The sequence below is a fragment of the Danio rerio genome, chromosome 5 (genome assembly GCF_052040795.2).
Source record: "Danio rerio strain M-AB ecotype USA chromosome 5, GRCz13ab, whole genome shotgun sequence".
Lineage (NCBI taxonomy): Eukaryota > Metazoa > Chordata > Actinopteri > Cypriniformes > Danionidae > Danio > Danio rerio.
In genome coordinates this window covers 36913774-36941051 of record NC_141025.1, presented here as the reverse complement: position 1 = coordinate 36941051, position 27278 = coordinate 36913774, and the positions used below count along the sequence as shown (strand labels likewise).

At 36.3% G+C, this 27278-nt stretch overlaps 1 protein-coding gene and 1 long non-coding RNA gene across 2 annotated transcripts in view; one reads left to right on the top strand and one right to left on the bottom strand.

Annotated features, from left to right (window-relative positions):
• Window positions 1–27278, bottom strand: part of LOC110438657 (uncharacterized) — a 70456-nt gene that overhangs the window by 19036 nt on the left and 24142 nt on the right. The window contains exon 3 of the long non-coding RNA XR_015491418.1: window positions 17443–17481. This is a non-coding gene — a long non-coding RNA (uncharacterized LOC110438657). The remainder of the gene's footprint in view (window positions 1–17442; window positions 17482–27278) is intronic.
• The window catches only part of rxfp2l (relaxin family peptide receptor 2, like), an 84467-nt gene that overhangs the window by 35902 nt on the left and 21287 nt on the right, over window positions 1–27278 (top strand). Inside the window, exons 4-14 of the mRNA XM_087253708.1 lie at window positions 4335–4440; window positions 4704–4775; window positions 10544–10615; window positions 12034–12105; window positions 12544–12615; window positions 12788–12862; window positions 14839–14910; window positions 17174–17245; window positions 18305–18376; window positions 18756–18827; window positions 23422–23493. Coding sequence (XP_087109834.1) covers window positions 4335–4440; window positions 4704–4775; window positions 10544–10615; window positions 12034–12105; window positions 12544–12615; window positions 12788–12862; window positions 14839–14910; window positions 17174–17245; window positions 18305–18376; window positions 18756–18827; window positions 23422–23493 — 829 coding nt within the window. The remainder of the gene's footprint in view (window positions 1–4334; window positions 4441–4703; window positions 4776–10543; window positions 10616–12033; window positions 12106–12543; window positions 12616–12787; window positions 12863–14838; window positions 14911–17173; window positions 17246–18304; window positions 18377–18755; window positions 18828–23421; window positions 23494–27278) is intronic.

Sequence of the window (27278 nt, the reverse complement as noted above, 5' to 3'; positions counted from 1 at the left end):
AGTTTCGTGAGTAATCTTCATGTACAAACATTGCTGACTAGATCATTGCCTGATAATGCAGTGAGGCAATAAATCAGCAAGACCTCTTTTTACAGTAAGTAAGACCTCTTTTGGTAAATCTGTTTTCTCTGTTAAGGGAGCCAAACGGTGGAATGATTTACCTGTTAGCCTAAAATTAGAAAGTAATATAAATGTTTTTTAGTGAACTTAAAAGTGATTAAAAACAAAACAGCAGTTTTTTTTACACAATTAATTTACTATTAGTTTGTTTGATCATGCCGCCTTTGCTTTTGCCTTAAAGCAATTTCATGTAAAGAATTATAATGTTGTGTATATGTATCTATTTTTTTATTTATTTATGTTAAACCAACAGGTGTTGAGAATTAGCAAGTCTGCTAAAACACTTAAACAAATGCATTTGGTTGCCCAGTGTATTTGTGAAGTCCATATCAAAACAAAAATAAATAAATAAAAGAAACCTAAGCTTTTCATATGCAGCCATTAAATTAGAGTTCAACTGTTTTAATCAAAAGAATCTGTTTAAGGCCGTACTCACACTAGGTACAGTTGCCTCGAACCGGGCCAAAGCACGCTTGTCTCCCCTCCCGTCTCCCCCGACGGCCCGCACTCACACTACAATCGGGCCTGGACACGCTTACGTCATCGATGCTGTGCTGTTCAGTGAGAAGCGCTCTCACTCAGCAGCACAGAGGAGATTTGTCTAGTTATATCGTTTCAGTCGTTTGATATGCAGTAACATGCAGTCAAATATTTCGCCAAACAGTCCTTAGGGATGCAGTGACACGCAGTCAGATATTTCGCCGAACAGATCCGCCACTTTTTGCGCTCATAAACAATCATAAAGCCCTCGTGCTGCAGGAATGAGGAGGTCTGCTGAAGACACGCAGCTGTCATGCAGTTAGGGGTTTGCGTCTTTAATAAACTACAGCAGTTTGCGTTCATTGAAAACAGTAAGAGTAATTAATAAATCCATATGAAACAGTCCCTTAAAAGTCACGTCTCGCTTTCAGTTTCTGGCTTTGGCGCATTTTGCACTCACACAAAGCTCAAGTGAACTGCGCTCAGGCCCACCTCTTCCAACCGGGCCAAGTGAACCGTGCCTGAGCCCGATTCAGCGCACTCACACTTCTCAAACGATCCGGGAAACGGGCCCGGGCACGGTTCGGATAGCATAGTGTGAGTAGGCCCTAAGACTTTACTTCGTTCATGATTCAGAAATCACTCTGATATCTTGCAGCATGTCTTTTCTTTAGTTTGAAAAAAAATGAAAGGGAGTAGAGTGGAGTAAAAATACAACATTAAACTCCACAAGAAATGCTGTAGATGTTGTTCCTTATTGTCAAACTTGGGTGAGAGAGACCCAGTTGGCTCAGATCCAAAATGTGTTAGAAAAAGTGATCGTGTCAGACTCAATGAGGATTAAGCTGTACATGTCTCAAATGTGTTGAGTGGGTTGAAGGAGGTGAAAAGTCTTTTTTTTTTACTTTTTTTTTTACTTTTTTTTTAACAAAGACATAACTGCCAAAGATATGTGAGAAGACTAAAACAATGTTTTTGTAATAAAAAAAAACGTTGAATTCTATTTCATTTCACTTTACACTTTTCCTTGTTCTATTGGTCATAATCTTGAGAAAATTGCAATAGAGGTTCAATGAAAATTCCTGCATTAGCCTACATTTCTGCAAAACCTATAATACGTTGTGCCAGGTACATTTCACTGCATGTTTCAAACAACAAATCTACTAGAGGGCAGTGTGTACATTTTTGCTATCTACATTTTGGCAATCTATATTAGGGTACATTTTGTTTTGCACGTTTAAGGAAATGCATCCTTCTTGTACAGGTACACCAGAGGGTAAGGCTTATCATACCTAAAAACTTCACTAAACACAACCAATAGTGTATTAAAATGCAAACATTTAATATCACTTTCATATCTTATTTCTTTAGCTTGAAAAACAAAACAATGAAAGGAGGGTTTTACTCAAATGTAGTGGAGTAAAAATACATTAAACTCCATGGGAAATGCCATAGATGTTCTTCCTTACTGTCAAACTTCTGTAAGGGAGACCCAGTTGGCTCAGAACCAGAATGTGTTGGAAAAGTGATTGTGTCAGACTCAATGGGGATTAAGCTGTACATGTCTCAAATGTTTTGAGTGGGTTGAAAGAGTTGAAATGTCTTTTTTTTTTACTTTAAAGGGCACCTATTTTACCCCCTTTTTAAAGATTTGAGATAAGTCTTTTGTGTCTCCAGAGTGTGTCTCTAAAGTTTCCGCTAAAAAAAACTCATCAGAATATTTATTATACTACTCTGAATCAGAAAAATTTGATTTGTTAAGACAGTTTAGCTGTTTTTGTTGCCTGTGCTTTTAATGGAAATGAGCTTGTTCTCCCCATCCACTATTCCCATGTGTGTGGAGTTTAAGCCTTTCTGCAACAATGAGCTGTGCACAATTAACTTCTCATTTTTGAAAAGCCCTCTTTTCACACTATACCGCTGAAAACAAACATCACGTGACCACACACACACAGTCATGTGCTGTAGCATATGCATGCGTCTGAGCTCTAATAGTCAGCGGGTGCTTAGAACACGAAACCCCAGAGAGCAGTGCACATCTGACAGTTTATCAAAGATGTACCGCTGGGTTGCGTCTCACTATATGTCACTATATATCACTATACGTCAGTATACATTGCTTCAATTTTTCGCTTTCACGCTTGTACTTAGTAATTTTAGCGGAAAAAAACCTCAGATACTGTTGCTTGGTTCCAGTTGGTTGTGCACCTATCCTATCAATTAAGTTTGTTGTCGATCATGCCAGAGCCCTGCGGAAAAAGTGATAGACGGGTGGTAATTTGTGTGTAACTTATCTTTATTTATTTATGATTTGGTCATGGGTAAAAACAAAGACCATGCGGTCAGGTGGTTAAAACGTTAGGCTACAAATAAATAACTCGTTATGAATGAATTCATTATTCCTAAATAATTAATAAACCGCCGCCTATTACTACAATGCCAACGTTGATCACGATGTTTCACATTACACATCGTACGATGCCAAATTGGTTGACATCGCCTAACCATAGTGGGAATCTCCCAGCACTGAGTATTGTACTCTCAGGGCTGGGTTGCAACTAAAAAGGCTGAATGATTTTGACATAATGAGCTTTAAAGTTTTTGCATTCCGTATAGCAAACAGTATGTGTGTGACATCTGTTTTTTAAATAAAAAGTCTTAAAATGTAAACAACTTATAAAATACATCCCATAATATAAATAAGCTGTCATTTAATAAGAATATGTCAATAACTCAATTTTAACAAAAAATGTCAGACAGAACCTTAGAATTCTAAGGTGACGATATGTTGAAGTAAATGTATATTTACAAACATGTAAGCTGAGACACATTTTATTGAGCCTGTGTTGAAGTATTGTGTTATTTATGAGATATAATTTCCATTTCTATACTTTACTAAAGTGACTTTTTAACAAGTAAATGTTAGAACTAATGTGATGCTCTTTTATGAAGTTAACAGGAATGCAAATGTAAATACACGGAGAATTAGCAATGGCAGATATACAAAATGAGATCTATTGAAATGAGAAATATGAATGTGCTGCGATATGAAAGGGCACTCTCCATGATAAGGACTTTACATTTAAATCATCCGCTCTCTTTGTCTTGATTCTCAGTCTCTCTCTTCAGCGTAACATCAATACACATTGTTTATGCAATTTAACTGGAGCAAGCATGGAACATAGCAATTTATTTAACTAGGAAACAAAAGCTTTCAAATGGTCATGGTTGTGATAGCCTGCTGTTTTTAAATGGATTGAAAAATGCATGAAAGCACAGATTTTATACACTAATGGGAAGGACAAAAGGAGTTTGAGTTGAAAAAAAAGTCTTTTTTGTCATGTTAATGGCAGGGGTTTCTCTATTTGGGAAAACATAAGGTAACCTTTCTTATTATCTCCTTCATAATTTGTGTCTGCATCAATGATTTGTATGTTCTAATTAGCACAGGCTCCAATGCCAATGAAACATTAAAGCCTGCCTCATAAAAAACAATAAAAAGACACATGCACTATCACTGAATTCTAATTATACACTTAGTACTTTTATAAGTACACATTAGCATTCTTATCTGAAATGAAATGCAATTGCCTAGCCGACAATATTCATTACTAATATGGAAATCCCTGCTTGGCAAATAGTACCACACAGCATTTATTGTCAATGAACAGTACTCCTGTGGGATATTTAATGGCTTTTGTGTGTGTGTGTGTGTGTGTGTGTGTGTGTTTCAGTGTTAGATGTCTATCCTGACACGTGTCATTGTGAGGGTCGGAAGGTGAATTGTAATGGGAAAAACCTGCTCCATGTACCTGCTGTATCCTCTAATGTGACTGCACTGTAAGTATAACACTCGCAGCAGAGAGCAACAGAACTTAACCTTAAAGCAGTGCTGTGGCTTGCCGTTTTCCTGTTTAAGAGGGGTTTTGGTCAGTCAAGAAGACCACAAGCCTGACCAACAAGAAAGACCCACTTTACAGGATTGGTTCCTATTTTATTTTGTTGTTGTTTTTTTGTTTTGACTGTAGGGAATGAGATGCAAATCGCAATTTTAGTTTTTTCATGTCTAATAATCATTATTTTTTCTCCCATGCTGCTCTCAGAGAGCTGAACAGTAACAGAATTGAATCTCTGTCTCGTGATCTGTTCATCCGCTACAGACACCTGGAGAGACTGTGAGTAACTATTCATCCTTCAATCTCATCTCCTACTCCTTAATCCCTCTCTCTAACGAATCTACACTTTTTAAATGTATCCTTGCATTGAGTTCAAGTCATTATAAATTAATGATGTTTAGCTACAACTTAGCAATCATGATTATTTCATTTTCTCTAAAAAAACAAAACAAAACAAAAAACAAGATCACTGACAATAAAGCAAGAATCGATGATGTTGAGTATGTCTCATCATCGTTCTTATTATTCCTAGGGGTCAAGCACTGAAGGTGCCTTGGCACCTATTGTATCCTATTGTATGTTTATTCTTCCATTTTCTTCTTCCGCTCTCAGAGTCTATGGAAGCCCTATGAACCATTTGTGGCATTTGTGCAAACTTTGGCACACTGATTTAGGACAGTCTGATCTTCAACCACAACAAATTTGGACTCTCTAACTCAAACTCTTTATGCCACCACTTGTCTAAAGTTTCACATATGCTTTAAATCTTTTGAACCGAATTGGCTTCAATCAAAATTCAATCGATCAAAACATCTTCCTCTGATTTCTTGGCTCAAGGCGATTCAAACGCATTCAAATAAAATTTTACGCTATTTAGATTTTTTGGTAAAACCTGTTTAAACGAAGTAGTCCAAGGCCATTTGTCCGATTTTCACCAAAATTGAATCACATGATCAACAGACCGAACTGACCAAAAGTTATTGAAATCCAGGTTGATTACAAGATCCGTTTTCAATTAATTTGCTAATAAAATGTAATGTACAGCTTGCGTAAATAGACTTAATTTGTTATCTCAGAAACGCATTGACGTATTATGTTTTATCACAACTATGGTCTGAAGTGAGGTGCAGCTTTTCGACGCCCTGCCTCCAAGTGGTCTGGAGATTTTTTGATATATATATATATATATATATATATATATATATATATATATATATATATATATATATATATATATATATATATATATATATATATATATATTTGCTTATATCTTCTCAACCCTTCGTCTACAATTCATAAAATTGGTCTCTTTATATCTGGTGGAGCATGCCAAGTTGAATGATGTCTGATTTTCCCAGGTCAGCCATTTTGAATTATGCCAAAAATTGCTATATTTTACGGAGTCATTGGCAAATTGTTGTAAAAGTCAGTATGTGTTTTCGGGACTGTGCTCTGAAGCTGCTCGAAAAGTTTTGTCACAGCGCCACCTTTTAGTCAAAAGTTATAATAATATTTCTAAAAATGCAAAAAACTTTTGACTAATTTTGCCTATTGTTATGACACTTATCTTGATATATTCATTTGGGTTGTCCTGAGAATATTGATACCAATTATGCCTTAATTAACTGAACTTCCTGTTCGTCATCTAGCCTTTAGTCAAAAATCTACTTTTTCAAACTCCTCCTATATCATTTGGCTGATTTGCACCAACTTAGTCACAGATCATCTTCAGACCATGCTGACAAAAGATTTTGAATTTGTGTTGATAGGTGTAAGTTTTTGTTTACTGCACTAAAAAATGTGCTGGCATGATGCCAAACCTCATCTGAGGCTGTATCTCTCGATAGTTGAAGAGAATGACACCAATTTAGGTCTGTCATTGTCGCCTCACACTGACCACCTCATAAAAAATTGGTGACAGTCCCACCTGTGGGTCAAGAGTTATAAGACATACCCTCCTGAGACCCACAGAAATGGTTTTTTTTCTGTGATTTCCTACATCCTTTGGGTTAAATTTTTTTTACAATTTAGAGTTTTTACATTTTGTATTTTAAAATTTTTAGTTTTACAGCATGTTCACTGTAGTGGACCACAGGACAATTTTAGTTCGAAACGACCAACAAACTTAGACAACAAAACAGTACAGGATATGGCTGTAAGGGGATGTTAATCCAATATTAATGTAACAAAAACAAAACAAAAGCCATTTTTTCCTTTTGTATTGAAATTCCTGAAACAGTTCAGTCTGAAAGAGAGATGAACTCAAAAAAAAATGTTAATCTGTTCTGTTAATCTCAACATAAAAACAACCTAAAACTGAGTGTTATTCTCTAATTGTCCCTAATTTCCAATTGTCTGATTATCAGACTGTAAATCAGAGTCTCCCTCAACTATCTAATAAAGAATCCTCTCTGCTTCAGTTCTGCCTCCTACAACATACAGTCATTGAATACATTAGGATGGTCCTGGTGTCCACTATAGTGACCACTAAAAAAGGATGACATTATGAAACACAAACAAGTAAACAGCTTTGAAAGCTAAATGTATTGTTCCTGACACTTTAACAAATAAATATATGTATGTAATAAAAATAGTAAAAAAAAAAAAAAACATTTAAAAAGCTAAATTTTACATACCTCTCTCCTTCTCATAAAATGTGCTTTCTTGTATGACGGTCATTTTGGATGCAGTGTAAGAAGTGGTTCCTATCATACCAGCCAATCAAATGACCTATCGGTAGGAAGGATGTCCTCTGAACAGTACAACTGGACTTGACAGAGTAGCTCAAAAACTGTAAAGAAAATTTATGAAAACGCAAAGCCCACTACAGAGAGCACAAGTCAATGGGCAGGGTCTCAGGAGGATACATTAGCCATTAATAATAAAACTTGCAAATTTGGTTATAACTTTTGCCATCATATGCTTACTTTGATAAAATTGCTCTCAAATTATTCCTTGGGTCATGCCAACAACACAGATACCAATTATGCCATAATCTGTCAAACTTCCTGTTCACTACTTTGACTTTGTTCAAACCATTATTTTTTTAACTTCTGCTAGATTGTTGGCCCAATCTTCCTCAAATTTGACTCGGATCATCTTCAGACCATGTAGACTAAAAGTTATGTAATTCATGTTGATAGACAAAACTGTTGTCATTTAGCCCATGCGCAAACTTGATGTACTGTAATGCTGCCAGTCGATATTACAGGATGAATTACTGCAATGGTTTGAAGTATTGAAACCAAACTCAATGGGTGTGATCTAGACCTGACTTTGACCAAACTACGTCAGTTTGAGCCACCTTCTGAGTAAAGTTGACAATCAATTAAATTCTATTACTAGGAATAATACAAAATTGATCAAATGACTTTTGAATAGTTTTGTCTATTGTCATTAGATTTCTTGGATCATACAGATAACATTGATATAAATTATTCCCTAATTGACACAATTCCTGTCCATCATTGTGAATTTGTTTGAAAATCTGTTGTTTTAAACTCTCCATAGATCGTTTGCCAACCATATTGGCTTAGACCATGCGTCCAAAAAGTTATACAATTTTCCAGTTGCTCTGTAGCTTGTTGGTGTGCTCATTCACTTTTATCGCATGTCTTTAGACAGTGGGGGAAATCAGAGCACTCGGAGGAAACCAACGCAAACACAGGGAGAACATGCAAACTCCACACAGAAACGCCAACTGACCCAGCCGGGACAGAACACATAAACACACATAAACAGTGCTGTTCTGTTTTTACCATTATGCTGTCTGTTTTGCATTCCCTTAATTGAAAAGAAATGTACATATAAAATAATTTAATTTAAACCCAAGATGACAGATGTCAACATTTTAGGCAATTAGACAATTTAGGCATTTTAGACAACATCTGTTTATGGAATGAACAGTTGTACTTATGTTAAAACACAGAGTGTGAGGTGATAAAGGTGACTGACACTATACTGTATGCAATATATGACTTACATCAGTTTGTTCAACTATGAAAAAATGAAATTCAGCTCCATCTTTTTTTAATTTGCTGTTAAGTGCAATTGAGATTTTGAAGCTTCCTTTAGACAGCATGACATTTTTACTGTCCATCAAAGTTCAAATGTAGCACTCAGTATAGCACGACAACATTTAAAAAGACAAAGAAAGAGGCAGAGGCTCTCACAAGACACGCCATCAATTATTCATAATAAATGACAAGGATTGCTCAGAAAATGTTAGAACAGTCAGTGTGTCTATAGTCTTGTGGTTAAACACATACTGTAGAGATTTAAGGCAGCTGTGCTTTTGGCACTCTGGCATTGATTCTTACTCCCCTTTCCCAGCTTTCCTGTCTCTACTGACCGATCAGCAAAAGCATGAAAAAGCCACCACCAAAAAACTATTTTAGAATAAAGATAACAATCATAGGTTCATTGTTTGATGTAGATTAAAGGCTCCTTTTAAATGTTTCTGTTCCCACAGCAACCATGAATCAATAGTGAATAGCATGAACTGCTTTTGATCATCGTGCAGTTTCTGTCAGTTCATTGATCTTGAAATTCGAGGAATTATGTGTTTGGATTTGTAAACTTACTAATGTTTGGATTCAGTATGATTTGTAAAAAAAATACAATAGAAATGCTGAACAAGATTTGATTAACTCTCTATATTAAAAACAGTAATACTGTGAAATTGATTTTCAGTTTAAAATAACATTTTTGATTTTAATATATTTCATTTCATTTCCTTGTCGGCTTAGTCCCTTTATTAATCTGTGGTCGCCACAGTGGAATGAACCACCAACTTATCCAGCAAGTTTTTACGCAGTGGATGCCCTTCCAGCCGCAACCCATCTCTGGGAAACATCCACACACACACTCATACACTACAGACAATTTAGCCTACCCAATTCACCTGTACCACATGTCTTTGGACTGTGGGGGAAACCAGAGCACCTGGAGGAAACTCCATATGCAAACTCCACACAGAAACGGCAACTGAGCCGAGGCTCGAACCAGCAACCCAGCGACCTTCTTGTTGTGAGGCGACAGCACTACCTACTGCGCCATTGCTTCACCCTAATATATTTCTAAAGAATCTTATTCCTGTGTTAAAAAAATATGCTGCCTCAAATGTTAGTAGGATCCACAGAAACATCAAAGCTGCAACTAAAACAGAAGTCTTGATTATAAATGTCTTACTGTCACATTTTAATCAGTTTAGTCAATTAGTTAAAAAATTGCGGGCAGCACAGTGGCACAGTGGGTAGCCCTGTTGCCTCACAGCAAGAAGGTGGCTGGGTCAGTTAGTTACATGTTTGTGTGGGTTTCCTCCAGGTGTTCCGGTTTCACCCTCAGTCAAAAGACATGCGCTTTTGACCTTATTCTAAAATGCGGAAGTGCGCCTGTTTTCGCGATTGTCTTAGAACTTCCGTTTCAGTCGCCTATGGGAGAAATGACTAGGAATAATAAACGGCAGAAAACTGTCAAACTACTTGCTCTACAAACAAAAGCTTGCATGACTATACAGACCAAGTAGAATAATATAATAAGAAAATATCAAATTGCAACATCAAGCAGCGTAATGAGCAGTTTTTAACGTCAAAAAATTAATGGAAGTGAATGAGACCGGAAGTCTCAAGCCAAAAAGATTCAAATGGCAAATGGCATTTTTTGAAAAGTCATCCTAACTCTAAACTTATAAATAGTAATTAGCATGAAAGATACATAAATCGGTGAGATTTGCAAAATTTCACTATGATAAAGCCTCATTCAATTATTATGCCGACGTAAACAGTGATGGAGAGAATGTGTCTTCACAGAAGCCCTATGTAAACCGTGAAGGTTTATTTGTAGTAATGACTGGTTAACCAAGCAGTGCTCCATCATGAAACAGTGTGGAATTGGTTTGCATGCATTGCTTTCCAACATTATACAAAAACTTGGGATGCTCTGATTGATTATGCTGTTATTTAAGGGCCAGAGCATGTTTTAATGAGGTGAAAAATACACCATGCATGAAAAAACCACTGTGAATATTTTTCCTGTCTCTACAGACATTTGGAAAGCAACAGTATAGAAGCAATCTCCAAGAGGGCATTTTCAGGACTGGTCGCTTTGCGTAAACTGTGAGTAATCTGTGAATGAATGACTCACTTAATGTGTGCAATTATATCAATGCCACGTGGCATAAATCCTTCTCAGAGCTCCAGCTGAATGTGTAACACTGATTATCTGTCTGCGCAATTATAAGCATCAGACACCTTTTTGTGCCATCAGTCAGTCTAAGGCTTTCATCATCTACGCATTCATCCTGTAAAAGAAAGCAATGTTAAAATGGATATAACAATGACGATGGTGGATTAGGCTTGGTTCAGGCAGAACGGATATCCATGATCAAAGAATGCATTTTAATGCATCCAAATGATGTTGTGTGTTCATGTGTACATAGGTACTTATTTCCAGAGGTCTGCTTCGATACGTACATAACTATTGGTCTAATCAGCGTCATACTTACACTAATCAGCCATATAGTGAGGGTGAAAACCGAATTTTTTTTTTTTTTTACTACTTCTACTTCTACTACAACTATTTACTGTGTTTACTGTGTTCTTTTTAATTTAAATGTTATAATGGCAATACATTTGTAAACATTTGTGTTGCCAATAAACCAATTATTGAGTTGAACAGAAAGAGAGAGAGAACTGAATTCAACCTCTAAACTAGACTTCAATGTTGTTCTCCCCTAATGAACAGATAGTGATTGCTCTTAAGAGATAACTACTTACTAGGAGCATGTCTATGGTGCCAATTTGGATTAGTCAATTAACTTAAGTTGCATGTTATTGGACAATGGGAGAACACCGGAGAACCCGGGGGAAACCCAAGTGAGCACGGGGAGAACGTGTAAACCACCACTAGGCCACCATGCCACCCATATAGGAAAGGAGGAGTAAGGGTGAAAGGGGGATTCTTCAAAACGAAGATGGCTGTTATATGGAACTTAGGGTATTTATAGTGGCTTAGGATTGTATTTGTCTGATTGGTGATTCATAAATTGAATAATGCGGGACCAAGCAATCATAAGCACATGATCCTGTCGAAATTAGTTTGTAAATAAATTTCACTTTAAGAATTTACACTGATGATTGATTATAAAGCTTGTTTGGCATGCTGTCCCGGGAGAGAGCCTTGAGCTCATAAGATCCTCGAGCCCGGGGCTCCCTCCCATTTGCAAGGCGAGAGGGGAGTTTGAGAACTCAGCAAGATACCTCAATTAGCTCAGGACAGCAGCCACATACTGAAGTATGGAGCAGCCTTCAAAATGAAAATGGCTGTTATATGGAGAAGAGAGAGAGAGAGAGAGAGAGAGAGAGAGAGAGATAAATGACTGAATAAAGGCAAGAGGAACAGCAGTGATGGCCATACAGCAGATGCCCTAAATTCAACGCAGCTTAACAAAACCCATTTAACATCAGACCTCCATTAATGTGATTTTCTCTTTTTCTGTCTTATTCTGTCTCTCTCTCTCTCACTCTCTTTGCAGTTTTTTGAGTCAGAATAAGATTTCGTCTCTGAAAGCAGGCATATTTAGTGACCTCAGCAGTCTGGAGTGGCTGTAAGTATAAAAACACACACTCACATGCACACATGGAAGATGAAATTAGATGATAGGTGCGATTTACTTGGCAATTGTAATTTCTCTCTCATTCTTTGTCTCATTCTTCTTGTTTCTGCCTGTTTTTATGTGCTTTCCCTCCATGTTCTCTTGGTGCTTTTGCCATTTCTCTCTCTCTTTTTCAATCAGACCTAATTGATGGATTTTGAATGAAATGCCGAATTATTTAAATGAATCTCATCCCCTTTCAAAGCCCAGACTGAGACAAGTCTGACCTGCTCTCATTACAGAGTTTTGACATGCTCTCCTCAAATGACTTTTGCTTTCTGAAAGATGGTTGTTTCGATAGTTTAGATAGTTGTCAGGGTCCCTTTGTGAATGTGCATAGTGATTCGTGAGCTTTTCATTTGTTTGATGTGTGTTTGTCTGTGTGTGTAGGATTCTGGACGAGAACAGAATATCCTCTCTGCGCCAGAAGTCTTTTGAAGGCCTGAAATCATTATTTTTCCTGTAAGAGTGAACTATTAATTGACCTTGACAGATGGATCAAATAGAATATACAAAGCTACTGCGTAGCCCTTCAAGTTATATACACCTATACTGTCAAATGTTTTTCATTTAGTTGTGAATGATTTCCCAGTTGTATTTTTTTAGCTCAGCTGTCTGTTTGTGTGTTTTGCAGGTCTTTATTAAATAATTCTGTCGAACAGTTTCCTAAAACCTCAATTTGCCATGAAATGCCCCGTCTCAACTGGCTGTGAGTTATGCATGTATTACTTAAACATCTTACATGCTATGAATGCAATGGATCTATGAAGTGTTTGGGCCATTTAAATTTAGATCAGTTTAAACAAAATGTCAAGCCAAGTGGCATTTAATTTAAGGAAATTCATATAGCATAAGCCTACCTTAGATTGGTTAATGATACACGGGGACAGATTTACTAACTGCTTGACCAGTGTAGTCCCTCCATTGCCATTAAAAATATATTGTCAGAATTTAAAACAATGAAAGGTGTGACAGGGAGTTTTGGTGCCAATATTATTACTCTGATAACAATATGACATTTATGGTCAAGATGGCTGTCTGTAACCTAAATTGCAGTAATGCCAGTCTATGAAAGATGTAGGTTAAAAAACACATACTGTAAGCAGTTTAAATCAGAGGCTATTTCACAAAGCTGTTTTGGCTTGGTAAGTTACCTAGGTAAGTTCACATTTTATTTAAGCAAACTCTCTGCATTTTCAACTCAAGAAGGTGAGTTGGTTTTGAGATGGGGTTTTTGTCATGTTGGTGACTAGAAACCTGTAAGGTTTAATTTGGGTTCAAGTGAAAATTTGTAATTTGTAAGTTATTTCTATATATTTTTATTTAAATAATTATTATGTTACATTATTTATTTGAATGGTTTTGAATTGTCAATTAATGTTAATAATGGCTATTGTGCAATTTATTTATTTTTATTACATATAAATTAGCTTTAGCATATAAAAAGGTTAAATTGACTGTATTTTTAGCAGTTAATTAACTTTTGCTGCCTTGTAAATGTATTTAAATTCATTGTATTTCTGATAATGATATCTATGAATTTTTACCACAGAAATAAACTGCACTTATTCTCTCATTAGATAATAATTAAAATGACGCTTATGAGTCTCATGTGATTGGCTCTTTGCTAGATGCAACTTTCAGCTGTATGCAGTCCAGAATTAATCAAAAACTCTGGATTAAAGCGAGAGTTAACAGAGAACATTTATATCAAACCTTGTAAAAATGCCTTAGACTGACCTTAAGCAGTTTTTGATTTGTTTTGATTTCGTCAAGAAAAAACTTACTCTGCAACATTTTGTTTAAAATGTGCTTCACTGGGCACATAGCTGAACCTAAAGTATTAAAAACAAAGCATTGAAAACTTTTAAATATGCACAATGTTAGCCAAACACCAGTGGGCATTTACCTCTGAACCTACAATCTGTTAAACATTGTGCTCTAATGAGGGGGGTCAAAGATGGACACAAAATACTGTATTTAATTACTTTAAAATTATGATGAAAATATCTTGAAAATGTTATGAGTAGATCTCAGAAATCACTACAAATTAAAAGCAGTTCATGACCACCTTAATTTGCACAGTTGTCAGATCATTCAAAATACTTTTCACTACCATCTGTTCTTTTAAGTGATTGCAATATTAATTTGCCTTATTTAGTAAATCTGCTTCTTGGTTATTCTGCTCATGCACTGTATATAAATCTAAAGGGAAATGCTTTCACACAGAAACATCCAGCTGCTTAAGAATATTAGCAAAAATTGCAAGAAAAGTAAAACCAGTTCTGAAGAAAATATGTCATTATTTGTTTGTAGACACTCTGTCTGTGATAGCAAAAGTTTTGAAAGATGTTCCTACATGTTTCTATTGCTGGTTCCTCTGCTTTTAGGAATCTAAAAATATCTTACTTCTTTTGTTGGTGTTTAAAATGTGGGCAATATATAGGTCAGACTATAATAAAAGAGCAAAGTACAGCTTTGTCTTAGAACATCCTTTATTGACTAGGGAGTAAGTTTTAAATTAGTTGTCTAAGTGCCCAAAATGTTTATGGACCATTTTTATCTAAAGGAGAACCTTGACATTTACTGAATTTTCAGTATTTATTAAAGGTAATTTATATACTCACATCACTCACTAAAGCGCTTCATACTCAAGCGATCAACTGCAGGTGTTTGTTTCTGCAGGGAAATGGAGGGGAATATAATTTCATCTCTCTGGGCATCAAGTTTTAAAAACTGCTCCTCTCTCACCGTGTTGTAAGTATTTACAAACCACACACACACACACACACATACACACAGTAAAAAAAGGCGTAAACTGCAATGGGTGTTGTGGAATCCAGGGTTATTATATTATAGACAGTTGATTTGAGTGTGGGGGAAGGAGAGAGAAGTGGGACTCTTCTAACGCTCCTTCTGAGTCTCTCGCCTCAGCTGGATCCACATAAATCCAAATAAATGCAGATTTAGGTTGAACTGAATAATTTACGACCGGAGTCGATTAAAGTCATCGGGAGTGAATAAATTACAATAATTACTCATGTTTTAGATGTACATGTTGATATACATCCTTGATATCTGTAAGGCCTTTGATTGGATCTGTCAGTGACATTTGAAGGACACTTTGTCCCGTGGGACTCGTTTTACTCTGTATTTTGGTTCTTTGGTTGCAAACCTCTTGCAAGCAGGTTTTAATTAGAGATAACAGATTAAAATATGAAAATATTTCATTTAATATTTTACCCCAGATGTTCTTAAACTTTTAATATCTATAGAAAAGTATGACAATTCAAACAAACTAGGACCTCTGTGTAAAATATCTACTAATTAGCAGTTTCCATATTTTGTGTTTATCCTTTTATTTTCATTGTCATTTCTGTGGAGTTTGCATGTTCTCCCCGTGTTCGCGTGGGTTTCCTCCGGGTGCTTGCACCGCAAGTCAAAAAATATGTGGTATAGGTGAATTGGGTAAGCTAAATTGTCTGTAGTGTATGTGTGTGAATGAGTGTATGGGTGTTTCCCAGTCATGGGTTGCAGCTGGAAGGGCATCTGCTGCATAAAACATATGCTGGATAAGTTAGCGGTTCATTCAACTGTGGCGACCCCAATTAAAAAAAAGACTAAGCCGAAAAGAAAATTAATAAATGAATATATTGAGAACCAAGTTTGTAAAATAACAGAAAATGTACTGGCAGTTTATTTCAAGGTTTTGTACTGTAATATACAACACCAACCCAAACAATGTATCACTTTAAACTATTAAAAAGGTTAATAAAATTCACTTTTTCAAACTATTCAAGGTTAAAAGTTTTTTTGAAAAAAGACCAAGGTCACATAATGCAATTCAAAAGCAAAAATAAGTGGGGAAAAACATGAATCACAAAATACGAAAAAACTGTCAATTTACAGATGTTTTTTACAGTGTTGCTGTATATCAAATCAAGACTATGTAAAGAATGTTATTACACAGTGTAATCTCTGGAAGCTTGTTTCTGCGTTTCGTTCCCAGATAAGGTAATTGTCTTGTAATCCCTAAATTCTGAGCTTTGTTTAATTATGAGTTTGCATATTTCAGTTTTGAGTGTTATTCTTATAATGTAATACAGTATCTTTGCAATTTTGAGTAATACATGACCATATAATATCAGAAAATCCTAGACTTAATGCTTAGAACTTCAGAATTCAATTAAATGATCAATTCAAGCCATAGCAAGATAAATGCATTTCCCAAACGTCATGTCCACTAAAGAATGTTATATAACGCTTATAGATTTACCTAATCTGAGATGTGTAAATAATATATTATTTATTACATATATATATATATATATATATATATATATATATATATATATATATATATATATATATATATATATATATATATATATTATTATATATATTTTGACTGTTAGTAAACAAATAACATATAAGCATGCAACATGTTTAAAGGGAATTAAATTCCTTTGGAATTCCACAGGGCCAAAAGTGCTTACAGTTAAAAGGAACTCTCAGTGACACCATAAAAAAAATTTACAGTTCACTGAAGAGTAAATTAATATTTTAGCATTTGTGACTGGGTTCTCCTTTCTGCTTGGACAAGATGTTACTGAATCTTACATCGACTGATGTGACAGTGTGTTTGTTGTAACATCTGATCCAGTTTAATCACCCAATTGCCCATTCAAAGCTGTAGATATCACAGCAGACCATATTTCTGCAAATGTGTAAATATTTCATTTCTTTGATTCTTCCAGTGCTTTTGAGACCCAAAATGTGACTGTGAGTTTGTGATTGTGTACTCAAGCGTTTACATGAAATGTTTGAGATAGTTCCTGGAAGCAGGAACCAGATGGATGATTCTTAAGTTTGATCTTCAGAGTCTCTTAAGACTCAGAACTGATTTACATATAGATGTACAGCATATTACTTCATTCTGCGGTGCTGAAAGCAATGGTGAATTGAGGTACGGTATAAGTCGGAGATGGTGTTTTTACATGACGGTCCTTTTGTGGTTTAGAGCATTGAGGAGAAACCGCATCAGCACCATCGAGGAAGGAACTTTTGCAGACATGCAAAGATTGATAGACCTGTGAGTAGTTGCACAATCACAAATAAATGGAGGCATTTGTTTTTTACTACATTACATTTTTGTCATTATTTTTTCCAGTTCATTGCTCATAAAAATGTATGTGCCAAGAGAGAGAGAAAAGGAGTTTGCATTTGTGAGCTTTTAAGGGTTAGATCTCCTAGAAATGCAAATTCTGTCTGTTGTTCTGATTTACTTACCCTCAAGTTGTTCCATCCTGTATTTCTTTCTTGCTTGCCCTGGAATACAGAATTTTTTTATAGCTCTCCACCAAACAACAAAAGCATAAAGAAATGAAGGTTGTATACAGAGCCTAAAAGTTGTATAAATGCAGAGGTGAGATTTGAAAGCTCAGGTTGAGGGCAAGACTTTGGGTCAATACATTTCTTTTTGTTCAGTTTTTTTACTCAAAGGTTATATATTCTTTTACAAGAGCTGGAATGTAGAGCACATGCTTTGTAAATGAAGCCCTTCTTGGAAATGGACAAGTGTTGTTATTCAATATCGTTTCACAGTAAATCCAACCAAATAATTTTGTTTTTAAAAGAGGTTTAATAGAAATCTTGGAATTGCAATAAATGTCTAACAATAGTTGAAAACTGGACTAGTCATCAAATAGGCAGATCAGACAGACTTCACATGTGTATTCATTCATTCCTTAGTCTTTTTTTAGGCTATTCTTAAACGTCTAGATTTACACTGACAGTCCAAATTTAGCCTTGTTTTAACGAAGATGTTTATGTTTAGATGTCTATTTGACATCTATTAGACTTTTTCTAAACACAAGAAAGGCTTTCTTTTATGCAAAGTCACACAGATTTGGAATAACATGAGAGTGAATAAATGTTGACAGAATTCTCATTTCTATCCCTTTAAGCAAATCCCTTACTGAGATTGGAAGGCAGAGAAAGAAAGACGTAGAGAGACACCTGCTGTGTGTAAATAATCTCAGCCCGATAAGCTCAAATGTTGGAACAGAGCTTCTGTTTGAAGCTCTTTTTTATTTCATGAATGATTAAGATGAAAAATGAGCTGCTGAATCTCCTGTGATTTGATTTACAGAGACGTGTCTGTGAACCAGATTAAAGATCTGCCTCCATCTCTGTTCCAGAACCTCCAGAACCTCAAGCAGCTGTGAGAGCCACATTCTGAACTTTGTTATTTATGTTGCAAATGATGTTTTCTAGAACTCATTGTTTAGAGTTAAAGGTTATACAATATTTTTTTTTTCGTGAGGTCACTCAGTGGAGCAGCATCTCTGTGTTTTTCGCTTGTAGTTGTTCTGATCTGCCCAGTGTATTCATTCATTTGTAGAAAGCCTTTCGGACAAAGTGACAGGTCCTATGAATCACAGAAGCATATTATTGGCTTCATCAATAACTATTTTACTGTCTGTTTCTGTGTGTGTGTGTGTGTGTGTGTGTGTGTGTGTGTGTGTGTGTGTGTGTGTGTGTGTGTGTGTGTGTGTGTGTGTGTGTGTGTGTGTGTGTGTGTGTGTGTGTGTGTGTTATAGAAATATCTCCAACAATCCCCTGGTGAACATATACAACAATCAATTTGACAGTTTGGTGAATCTGCAGTCTCTGTGAGTGAACACATCATCAGTTACCACATTAATGCTGCATGTTAGGAGAGATCCTTTATCTCTGGATAATGCATGCAGAAATCTACATAATATTTACAAGATATTCACATTCAGTTCAGGACTAACAACATCAGACTGTTAATCAGAGAACAATCAAATATCTAAAGTCACATTGAATGAGCTTTTTATACTCTCACTTCACTCTGATTAGGTAGCCAATCATGGTCACAAATGCATATCATTTTAAATTTATGTGATTAATTTTTTTTTCCCAAGGGTAAAGTTTCGAAAAATGGGTGGAATTTAGTTGTTTAGGATAACCATGTTTGTTTTAATTGAGGTCTTGAAAGGGTTTTTAAAACATCTTGGTTCTCTCACTGCCCTTTCCTGGGCAGAATCTTTTTTAGTGTTGCAGCTCAGTGTTGTCTACAGGGGTCTGCTAGATTGCACTCTGTAGACCTGTACACTACCATGTGATTTACAGAAGTGGGACATGTTCCTGGATCAACACCATGCATTTCTGAAAAGTCAATCCATTCAGCCAGTCATAGCCCTACTTACAAGACATGTCTATTGCTCAGAGGATCAAACCCCAAATCCCTAGACAATATAAAAATAGATCCAAAGAATTGCTGACATGAAGGTCGTAAAGCTTGGCATTAAATGTAATCTCTTATACATCTTTGGAAGGGCCATTTGTAAGAAAAAATCTAAAGTTGCTCCTTTCTCTTAATTTAATCTTAAGGAGAAAGGCAAGGCAAGTTTATTTATACAGCACATTTCATACACAGTAAGCAATTCAACGTGCTTTACATAAAACAAGCATACAAGTATAAAAAAACCAAATAAAAACAGTAAAACAGCTTATAAAAGAATGGAAGAAAAGAAAAGAAAGACATAACAGTGCGATCTGTCTGACGAAGCACAGAGCTCATTTAATAAAGGCACAGCTAAACAGATGTGTTTTTAGTCTCGATTTGAATGTGCCTAATGTTGGAGCACATCTGATCATTTCTGAAAGCTGATTCCAGTAGTGAGGGGTGTAGTAGCTAAAAGGGGTTTCACCCTGCTTTGACTGAACCCTTGGAATTTCTAGTTTGTTTGATCCTAATGATCTGAGTGATCTGTAATGTATTGAGGTTCTGGGCCATTTAGTGATTTATAGACAAGTAGTAATACTTTAAAATCTATTCTGAATGTAACTGGGAGCGAGTGTAAAGACCTGAGGACAGGTGTGATGGGCTCAGATTTTCTGGTTCTGGTCAGAATCCTGGCCACAGCGTTCTGGATGAGCTGCAACTGTTGGACTGTTTTTTTTTGGGGGGGGGGGAAGCCAGTGAGGAATCTATTACAGTAATCCCCCCTGCTGCCGATAAAAGCATGAACAAGTTTCTCAATGGAAACAAAGCATCTAATTCTTGCAATGTTTTTAAGACGGTATATGCAAACTTAGTTACTGCTTTGACATGACTGTTGAAACTCAGATCTGACTCCAGAATCACACCAAGACTCTCGACCTTATTTTTTGTTGTTTGACCCTTAGAGCCCAGGTGCGCATTCACCTTTAGAACCTCATCTCTTTTCCCAAAAGCAATGACTTCAGTTTTCTCTTTGCTTAGCTGAGGAAAGTTTTAGAGAAAGAATCAATAGGAACTACATGTAATTGATTACTTTTCTATGGGTAACGGAAATCAAACTTACGCTTACATTATGTAATTATTAGCACTTTAAACTATGCCTTGTGCAGACGATCTTTGTTCTGGCTATGCTGTAACTATGTGTGCAATACTGTGCGATCTGCAACACCATTTACAAAATGAAATCTACTGTCATCTATGTTTAAATGGAAAGGTGGACTATTTTGACAGCTGAAGACCTATTAGTTCAGGTGTAAGATTTACATATCAGTTGAATAACACAGGCTGTTTCCTGTAAAATCTGCCCATATAGACCCTTGTGAGGGATGTAAACAACAGCAATGGTCCTAATCTATTTCCTGTTTTAGATTTTTCATTTACATAGCTTCTAAGCAGGGCCGGATTAACCAATGGGCCTTATGGGCACAGGCCCAGGGGCCCGTGCGCACCAGGGGCCCCTGCGAGGGGGGAGAAAAAAAGACAATTTCGGAGTGTCTTTTTAGGCTAATTGCAAATAGCGCATCTAGCTATTCAGGGTTTACGCCCATCGATGCCTGATTGATAGAGACAAGATGAGTAAAGAGCAGTGAAATAATGTAGCCGCAGTGGCGCACCTTGTAAGGCACACGGTATCATCTTTTGACGCGATTAATAATAACATCGGTTCGAATCCACCATCAGTTGACCTCGTGCTACTTTTTTTTCTCCCCATTACATATCAGATTGGAAATATATTTATTTTTAACAGGAAAGAAACATTTTTTAAAAATAATGCAAATGTGATATAAAGTCACAAGTGTCTCGTGGGTATTTAATAATGTTTAGCCTTATTATAGGCGCCTGCCGCGCCTCCCTCTCTTCAAAAACTCTATTGCTCAGACAACTGTATTTCCTCTGAGCAAAAAAATCGCGATCACATAGTAATATTATTATTATATTTAAACTGCCTTTCTTTCTTTAACTAAACAGAATGCTGTAATTGGTCAAGTGCGGAAACGTCAGTTTTGTAATAACCCACACTAAACTGAGCGGACTTTAGTGTAACGTTATACCTGTCATAGATCAAAAATGAGTGGACACGTGGATTTAGCAAACGCGAGAGAAAGAGGAGAGGAGGCATCTTTATTGAGGCATTTTCCATACACACCTTCTTTAAACAGACCCGTGATCAGGAGAATGAGGGTACAGAAGAAGACGTTATGGTAACTTTAAATGATGAGTAGCTAGCATTAACCAGGCGGAGGAGGCTAACGGCAGCCCAGCGCGGACTGGATTCATCGTGTGAGAGACAGACAGAAAGGGAGAGAGAGAGAGAGAGAGAGAGAAAGGCCCAGAAGAGGAGAGAGACGGGAGAGAAGAGGTATAGTGTGTGTGATTTCGGATACTTTTAGGTTTATAATCAAGTCTTCATCACGAGAAGAGTAGAGAAAATACAGGGAGAGGAGAGAGAGTAAATCAGTGTTTGTATTATGAAAGACTCAGATTCATAGAACTGGATTGGAGAAGCATTGTGTGTTATATGCCATGGCAATAATATGCTTTATAAGTTTGTAAAAGCAATACACTAAAATACCCTTAAAAAAAAAAAAAAAAAAAAAAATATATATATATATATATATATATATATATATATATATATATATATATATATATATATATATATATATATATATATATGTAGTTTTATTAGTATTTTTATTTAATGCTTTGAAAAATAATTTAAATCTTTGCAGACTATAAATCCATATGTACTATATATCATTTATTTAAATATGTGGGCAACAAATTATAGATTCATTTTATTTAAAAATTATTATATTATTCTTATGTTTTAAATTCAACTATAGGGGTGCGGCCAGGTAGGGGGCCTTACAAGATAATGTGCCCAGGGGCCCCTGATTTCTTAATCCGGGCCTGCTTCTAAGAACTCATAAAGCTCCAAATATTGATACATTTTTAATGACAGCAGTTATAACATTGGATATGACTGAATCACATCTTGTTACAATTCTGAAATATTGTGATGACAAGCAGGACATTTTTATGGAACAATGATATCGCCATATTGAAATGGTCTTGAGGTTTAGAATATATACAGTTGTTACAGGCTCCTTGCAGCAATGATGGGTTATTCACATGGCTTGGAGGATGGTTTCACAATGTACTAACTCTTACCCTTATACTGACTTGTCAATACATTTTGAAACAAAAAGTTACAGTACCTTTAAAGTGGAGCTACAGTATAAGTTACCTATAATGCGAAAATCAGTCATTTGTTGATAAAAACAGAAATTGAAGGCCCACAAGCTATTCCAGAACTAAAAGATTTCTTGAACAACAAGGAACAACATTCTTAAGTCCTCTTCTTACAAACCCCCACACTGTTTTAATCTCAGTGAGTCCTGCTGACCAGGGTCAGAACGGCAAAAAGGCAAAAAAAAAAAACAACTGAAAATTGCCCCTGAATTCATTATTTTTTAAACCTTTGATGCTGCATCCAGTATTGAAATTCTATTTAATTATGTTGTGTATTAGACAGGCCAAGTATTCATTTGAATAATTTAACATATATGAATGGCATGCTCTATTTTTAAGAAATGCCACCACCGAGGTAAAACAGCTCAGCTCAGTGAAAATATATTGCCCTGATAAGGAAAAGGGTTTTCTGAAATGAAGATGTGACTGGTTTGGTGTTAGTAACAAGCAGAAAAACAGCAAGGCGGAGCTAAATAAGATTATGTTCTTGTCTGTAAGCTGATCCTTTCCCAGTAAATGTAGCAGCTGAGAGATGTAGTGAGATTTATGTGCAGAGGTTCAGTCTTCACCAGCTTGTGTCCGTTCATGCATTAGCTGATATTTCTCTGGACTTTATTTCAGTTTTATTCCTCTACAGTTGTTATTCAGTACAGTCAAAACCTACAAAAGGTAAAGTTTGCATCTGTCTGTTTTGTTTGCAGGAGCATGGAAGAGGTGGAGATTCCCAACATCAGCATCAGGATGTTCCGGCCCCTTACCAACCTCACTCACATGTGAGCATAAAACAAAAGCTCTGGTTTTCTAGTCACATATATACACTGATAAGCCAAAAGAAGGCGGTCACGGGTGAAGTGAAAACCCCTGATCGTCTCCAAACAAAACCACATATTAAGGTCTAGGTCGATTAGATTGAAAGCACACTATCAGTTGGGGTGGCTGCAGGAGAAATGAATAAGAACAAAGATCTCTTATTATAGCCTATATTTCAGCAAGACAATAAGCACATTGAGATTTTTGAAAATTTTACAAGAGTGTTTTGCTCAAGATTAACGTTACACACTCTATGTGGTTCACAAATAAAACCTTTTTTAAAATATGTATTGACACCAACTTCTTAAACTGCAACTAACTTTGTAGGTTAATTCAAAGTAAAGGGAGCTGTAGGGCTTTGACAAGTGGCCAATTGTTAAAACAAGACAACTAGATCAGAATATCACTGAAATGTTGAGGCTTGTGGGTTGCTCTTGGTCAGCAGAATTTACCAACAGTAGTCCAAGAATCGACAAACCACAGAGCAGCTCTGGGGTGTTGTGAACCCAAGGCTCACTAATGCACGAGAGCAACATAGGCAGTCCTGTCTGGACCAAATAATCAGAAAATACTTGCCAGTCAACAATACATTTAATGATGTTTATAGGAGGAATGTGTCACAAGTGCACCGCATGCCGCTGCATTTCTTTAGACAAATCATCAGAGTGCCTACACAATGAGCATGAATCAGAACTGGACCTTGAAGAAGTGGAAGCAGTGCAACATTTACTAGAGGAAAAGATGCCTCTAGGAAGCACTGAGTGACACTGATAAGAGGGTCTGTGATGTTTTGTACAATGTTGGAGAAACACTTCATCAAGTCTTTTTACTGGTTGCAAATTTGACAGGTTCTACCAACCAAACATTGTTCTAGACCATCATAAAAGTGGTGTTTTCTGGTAGAAGTGCCCTCTTTCAGCAAAAGAAATGCAGATGTTGTTTGGTAATGGTTTGAAGAGAATGACAAAGAGCTGTCCTGTCCTTCAAATTCCCCATAACTCATCTTTGAGATGTAGCAGTTCAATCCATGGCGGCTACACCTCACAGTCTTCGAGATTTGAATGATCCACAGCTACCATCTTACTGCAGAGCCAAATATTACTAGACAAATTCAGGAGTCCGTGCTTCAGCAGGTCATTGCTATTTTGGTAACACACAGAGGATTTTAGTCAGGGAGTCATATTTGTCATAATGTGTATACAAATTATAAATATGTATTCATTCATTAACTTTTCTTCGGCTTCATCTCTATTTCAGAGGTCACCACAGCAAAATTAACCACCAACTTATTCAGCATGTTTTACGCAGCTAATGCCCTACCTGCTACAACCCAGTACTAGGAAACAACCATACACTATCATTCACACACACACACACACACACACACACACACACACACACACACACACACACACATACACACACATACACACACACACACACACACAAACTATGGCCAATGTAGTTTATTTAATTCACCAATAGTGCATGTCTTTGGACTGTGGGGGAAACCGGAGCACCCAGAGGAAACCAACGAGAACACAGGGAGAACATGCAAACTCCTCACAGAAATGCCAACTGGCCCAACCGGCATTCGAACCAGTGTCATTCTTGCTGTGAGGCAACAGTGCTAACCACTGAGCCACCGTGCCACCCTATATATATAGTTGTTTCACTGTGTGCCCTCTATGGAGAGTTATCTGTGTTTCAGGCTTGCACAGCATAGTCGAGCACAGCGAGTCGAGACAAATACAACAAATGCCTCTATTAAGCCATCAATTGACAGAGCGCGAGTGGCAGAGAGAGGTCGTTACTGTTGAATGTAGGCTGGATGGTAACTGTCGGTCCACAGGTGAATGATTACTACATTCGAGAAGTCTAACCCGCTGGTAAATACATCTCAACATGAACCCCTGATTTTTTTTTTTTCCACAGGTGATAAGATTACCGTGCTTCGCTCTGCTTGAGAATTATCTCTAGCTTTTCTTCCATCAGATTTAATACCTCCAGAGCAGATGTGTACCCCTCTGGGGAAATGAAAATGAAATAAAAAAAAATTGGTAGAGTGTAGGTCTTCAGAGAGATTTTTAAATGGAATTCCAGCATTTCTTTATGAGGAACGAGTGCCCTCCTCACCAGTGGTGAACAAAAGAGGCGCCGCGTGCTGAGGAGAGATGCTGTACCAAAGTCTTTTGAGTGCTGAACCTGTCTGCACTTTGATGTGGAGATGAGGTTTTCTGAATTGTTACTTTGCAGATATCAGCCATGTTAAAAATTCACTTTTGATCTGAGACAGGCCCACTCTAGCAGACTGTGACAGCAATAGAAGGTTAGGTTTGCATTTTTTGAAACTCTTGATGAGACTGATGAGTGTGTGTGTGTGTGTGTGTGTGTGTGTGTGTGTGTGTGTGTGTGTGTGTGTGTGTGTGTGTGTGTGTGTGTGTGTGTGTGTGTGTGTGTGTGTGTGTGTGTGTGTATGTGTGTGTGTGTGTGTGTGTGTGTGTGTGTGTGTGTGTTTGCGGAAGCACTCCGGTCTTAAGAAAAGACAGTGAAACACATACTCTGTTCAGGCTGGATTGTTTGATTTGATTGTGCAACAGGGTAAAGTGTTCAGCTGGTGTCATTACTGCATTAGGCAAGGCAAGTTTTTTTGTACAGCACATTTCATACATATTGAAGAGTGTTAAAGTGCTTTACAAAAACAAGAATAAAATAAAATATAAAAAAATATAATTAAAATGGTTAAAAACAAATTTATAACGTGTGTTAAAACTAATTATAATAAGATTAATAAAGAAATAAAGACACAAAATAGTGTCAGACATAGCCCAGTGAAAATAGCGTCAGACGTAACCCAGTGTTCATCCGGGAAAGGCACAGCTAAACAGATGTGTTTTCAGTCAAGATTTGCCTAATGTTGGAGCACATCTGATCACGTCTTGAAGCTGGTTCCAGTAGCGGGGGGTGTTGTAGCTGAGAGAAAATTCACCCTGCTTTGAGTGAACTCTTGTAATTTCTAATTTACTTAACACTATAATGGTCTAAGTGATCTGCTAGGGTTGTTTTCAGTGAGCATATAGACAATTTACCAATGTATAAACCATTACTAATACTTTAAAATCTATCCTAAATTAACTGGATGCTAGTGTAAACACCTTTGGACTAGTATGATGTGCTCTGGCAGTGTTAAATGTATCACAAAGAAACTGTAGTTGAATTAATGAAAAGGTAAATAGATTCCTTTTCATTTTTAGGTAATTGCAGTTACTTATAATTTACTTGCCTTTAATACAATACATATATTCAACAGTTCTGTATAAAACAATTGTGATTGTATTTTATGTTATAGAAATATATTTAAAAGAATTAATTCATTTTTCAGTTGAAGAAGGTTATATTTATCGAAAACAAATACAGTACATGTGCTGAAAAAATTATTAAGTTAGAAATTAGTTTAAATATGGTATAAAATCAGATTAGCTAAGAAGTAGAATAACTAAAGAAGGTTAGATTTGTCTGACAATTGGTCACCTTGGAATTATAAGGTTCTATCTGCGTTGCGTTCTGAATGATTTTGAGATATTAAGCTTTATAATCACATTTTTTCATTCCATATAGCAAACAGTATATGTGTAACATTTGATTTTTGAATAAAAGATTCTAAAAAAAAAAAGCATCCAATAATGTAAATAAGTTGTCATTTAATAAGAATATATCAATAAATAAATTTTGGCAAAAATGTCAGTTA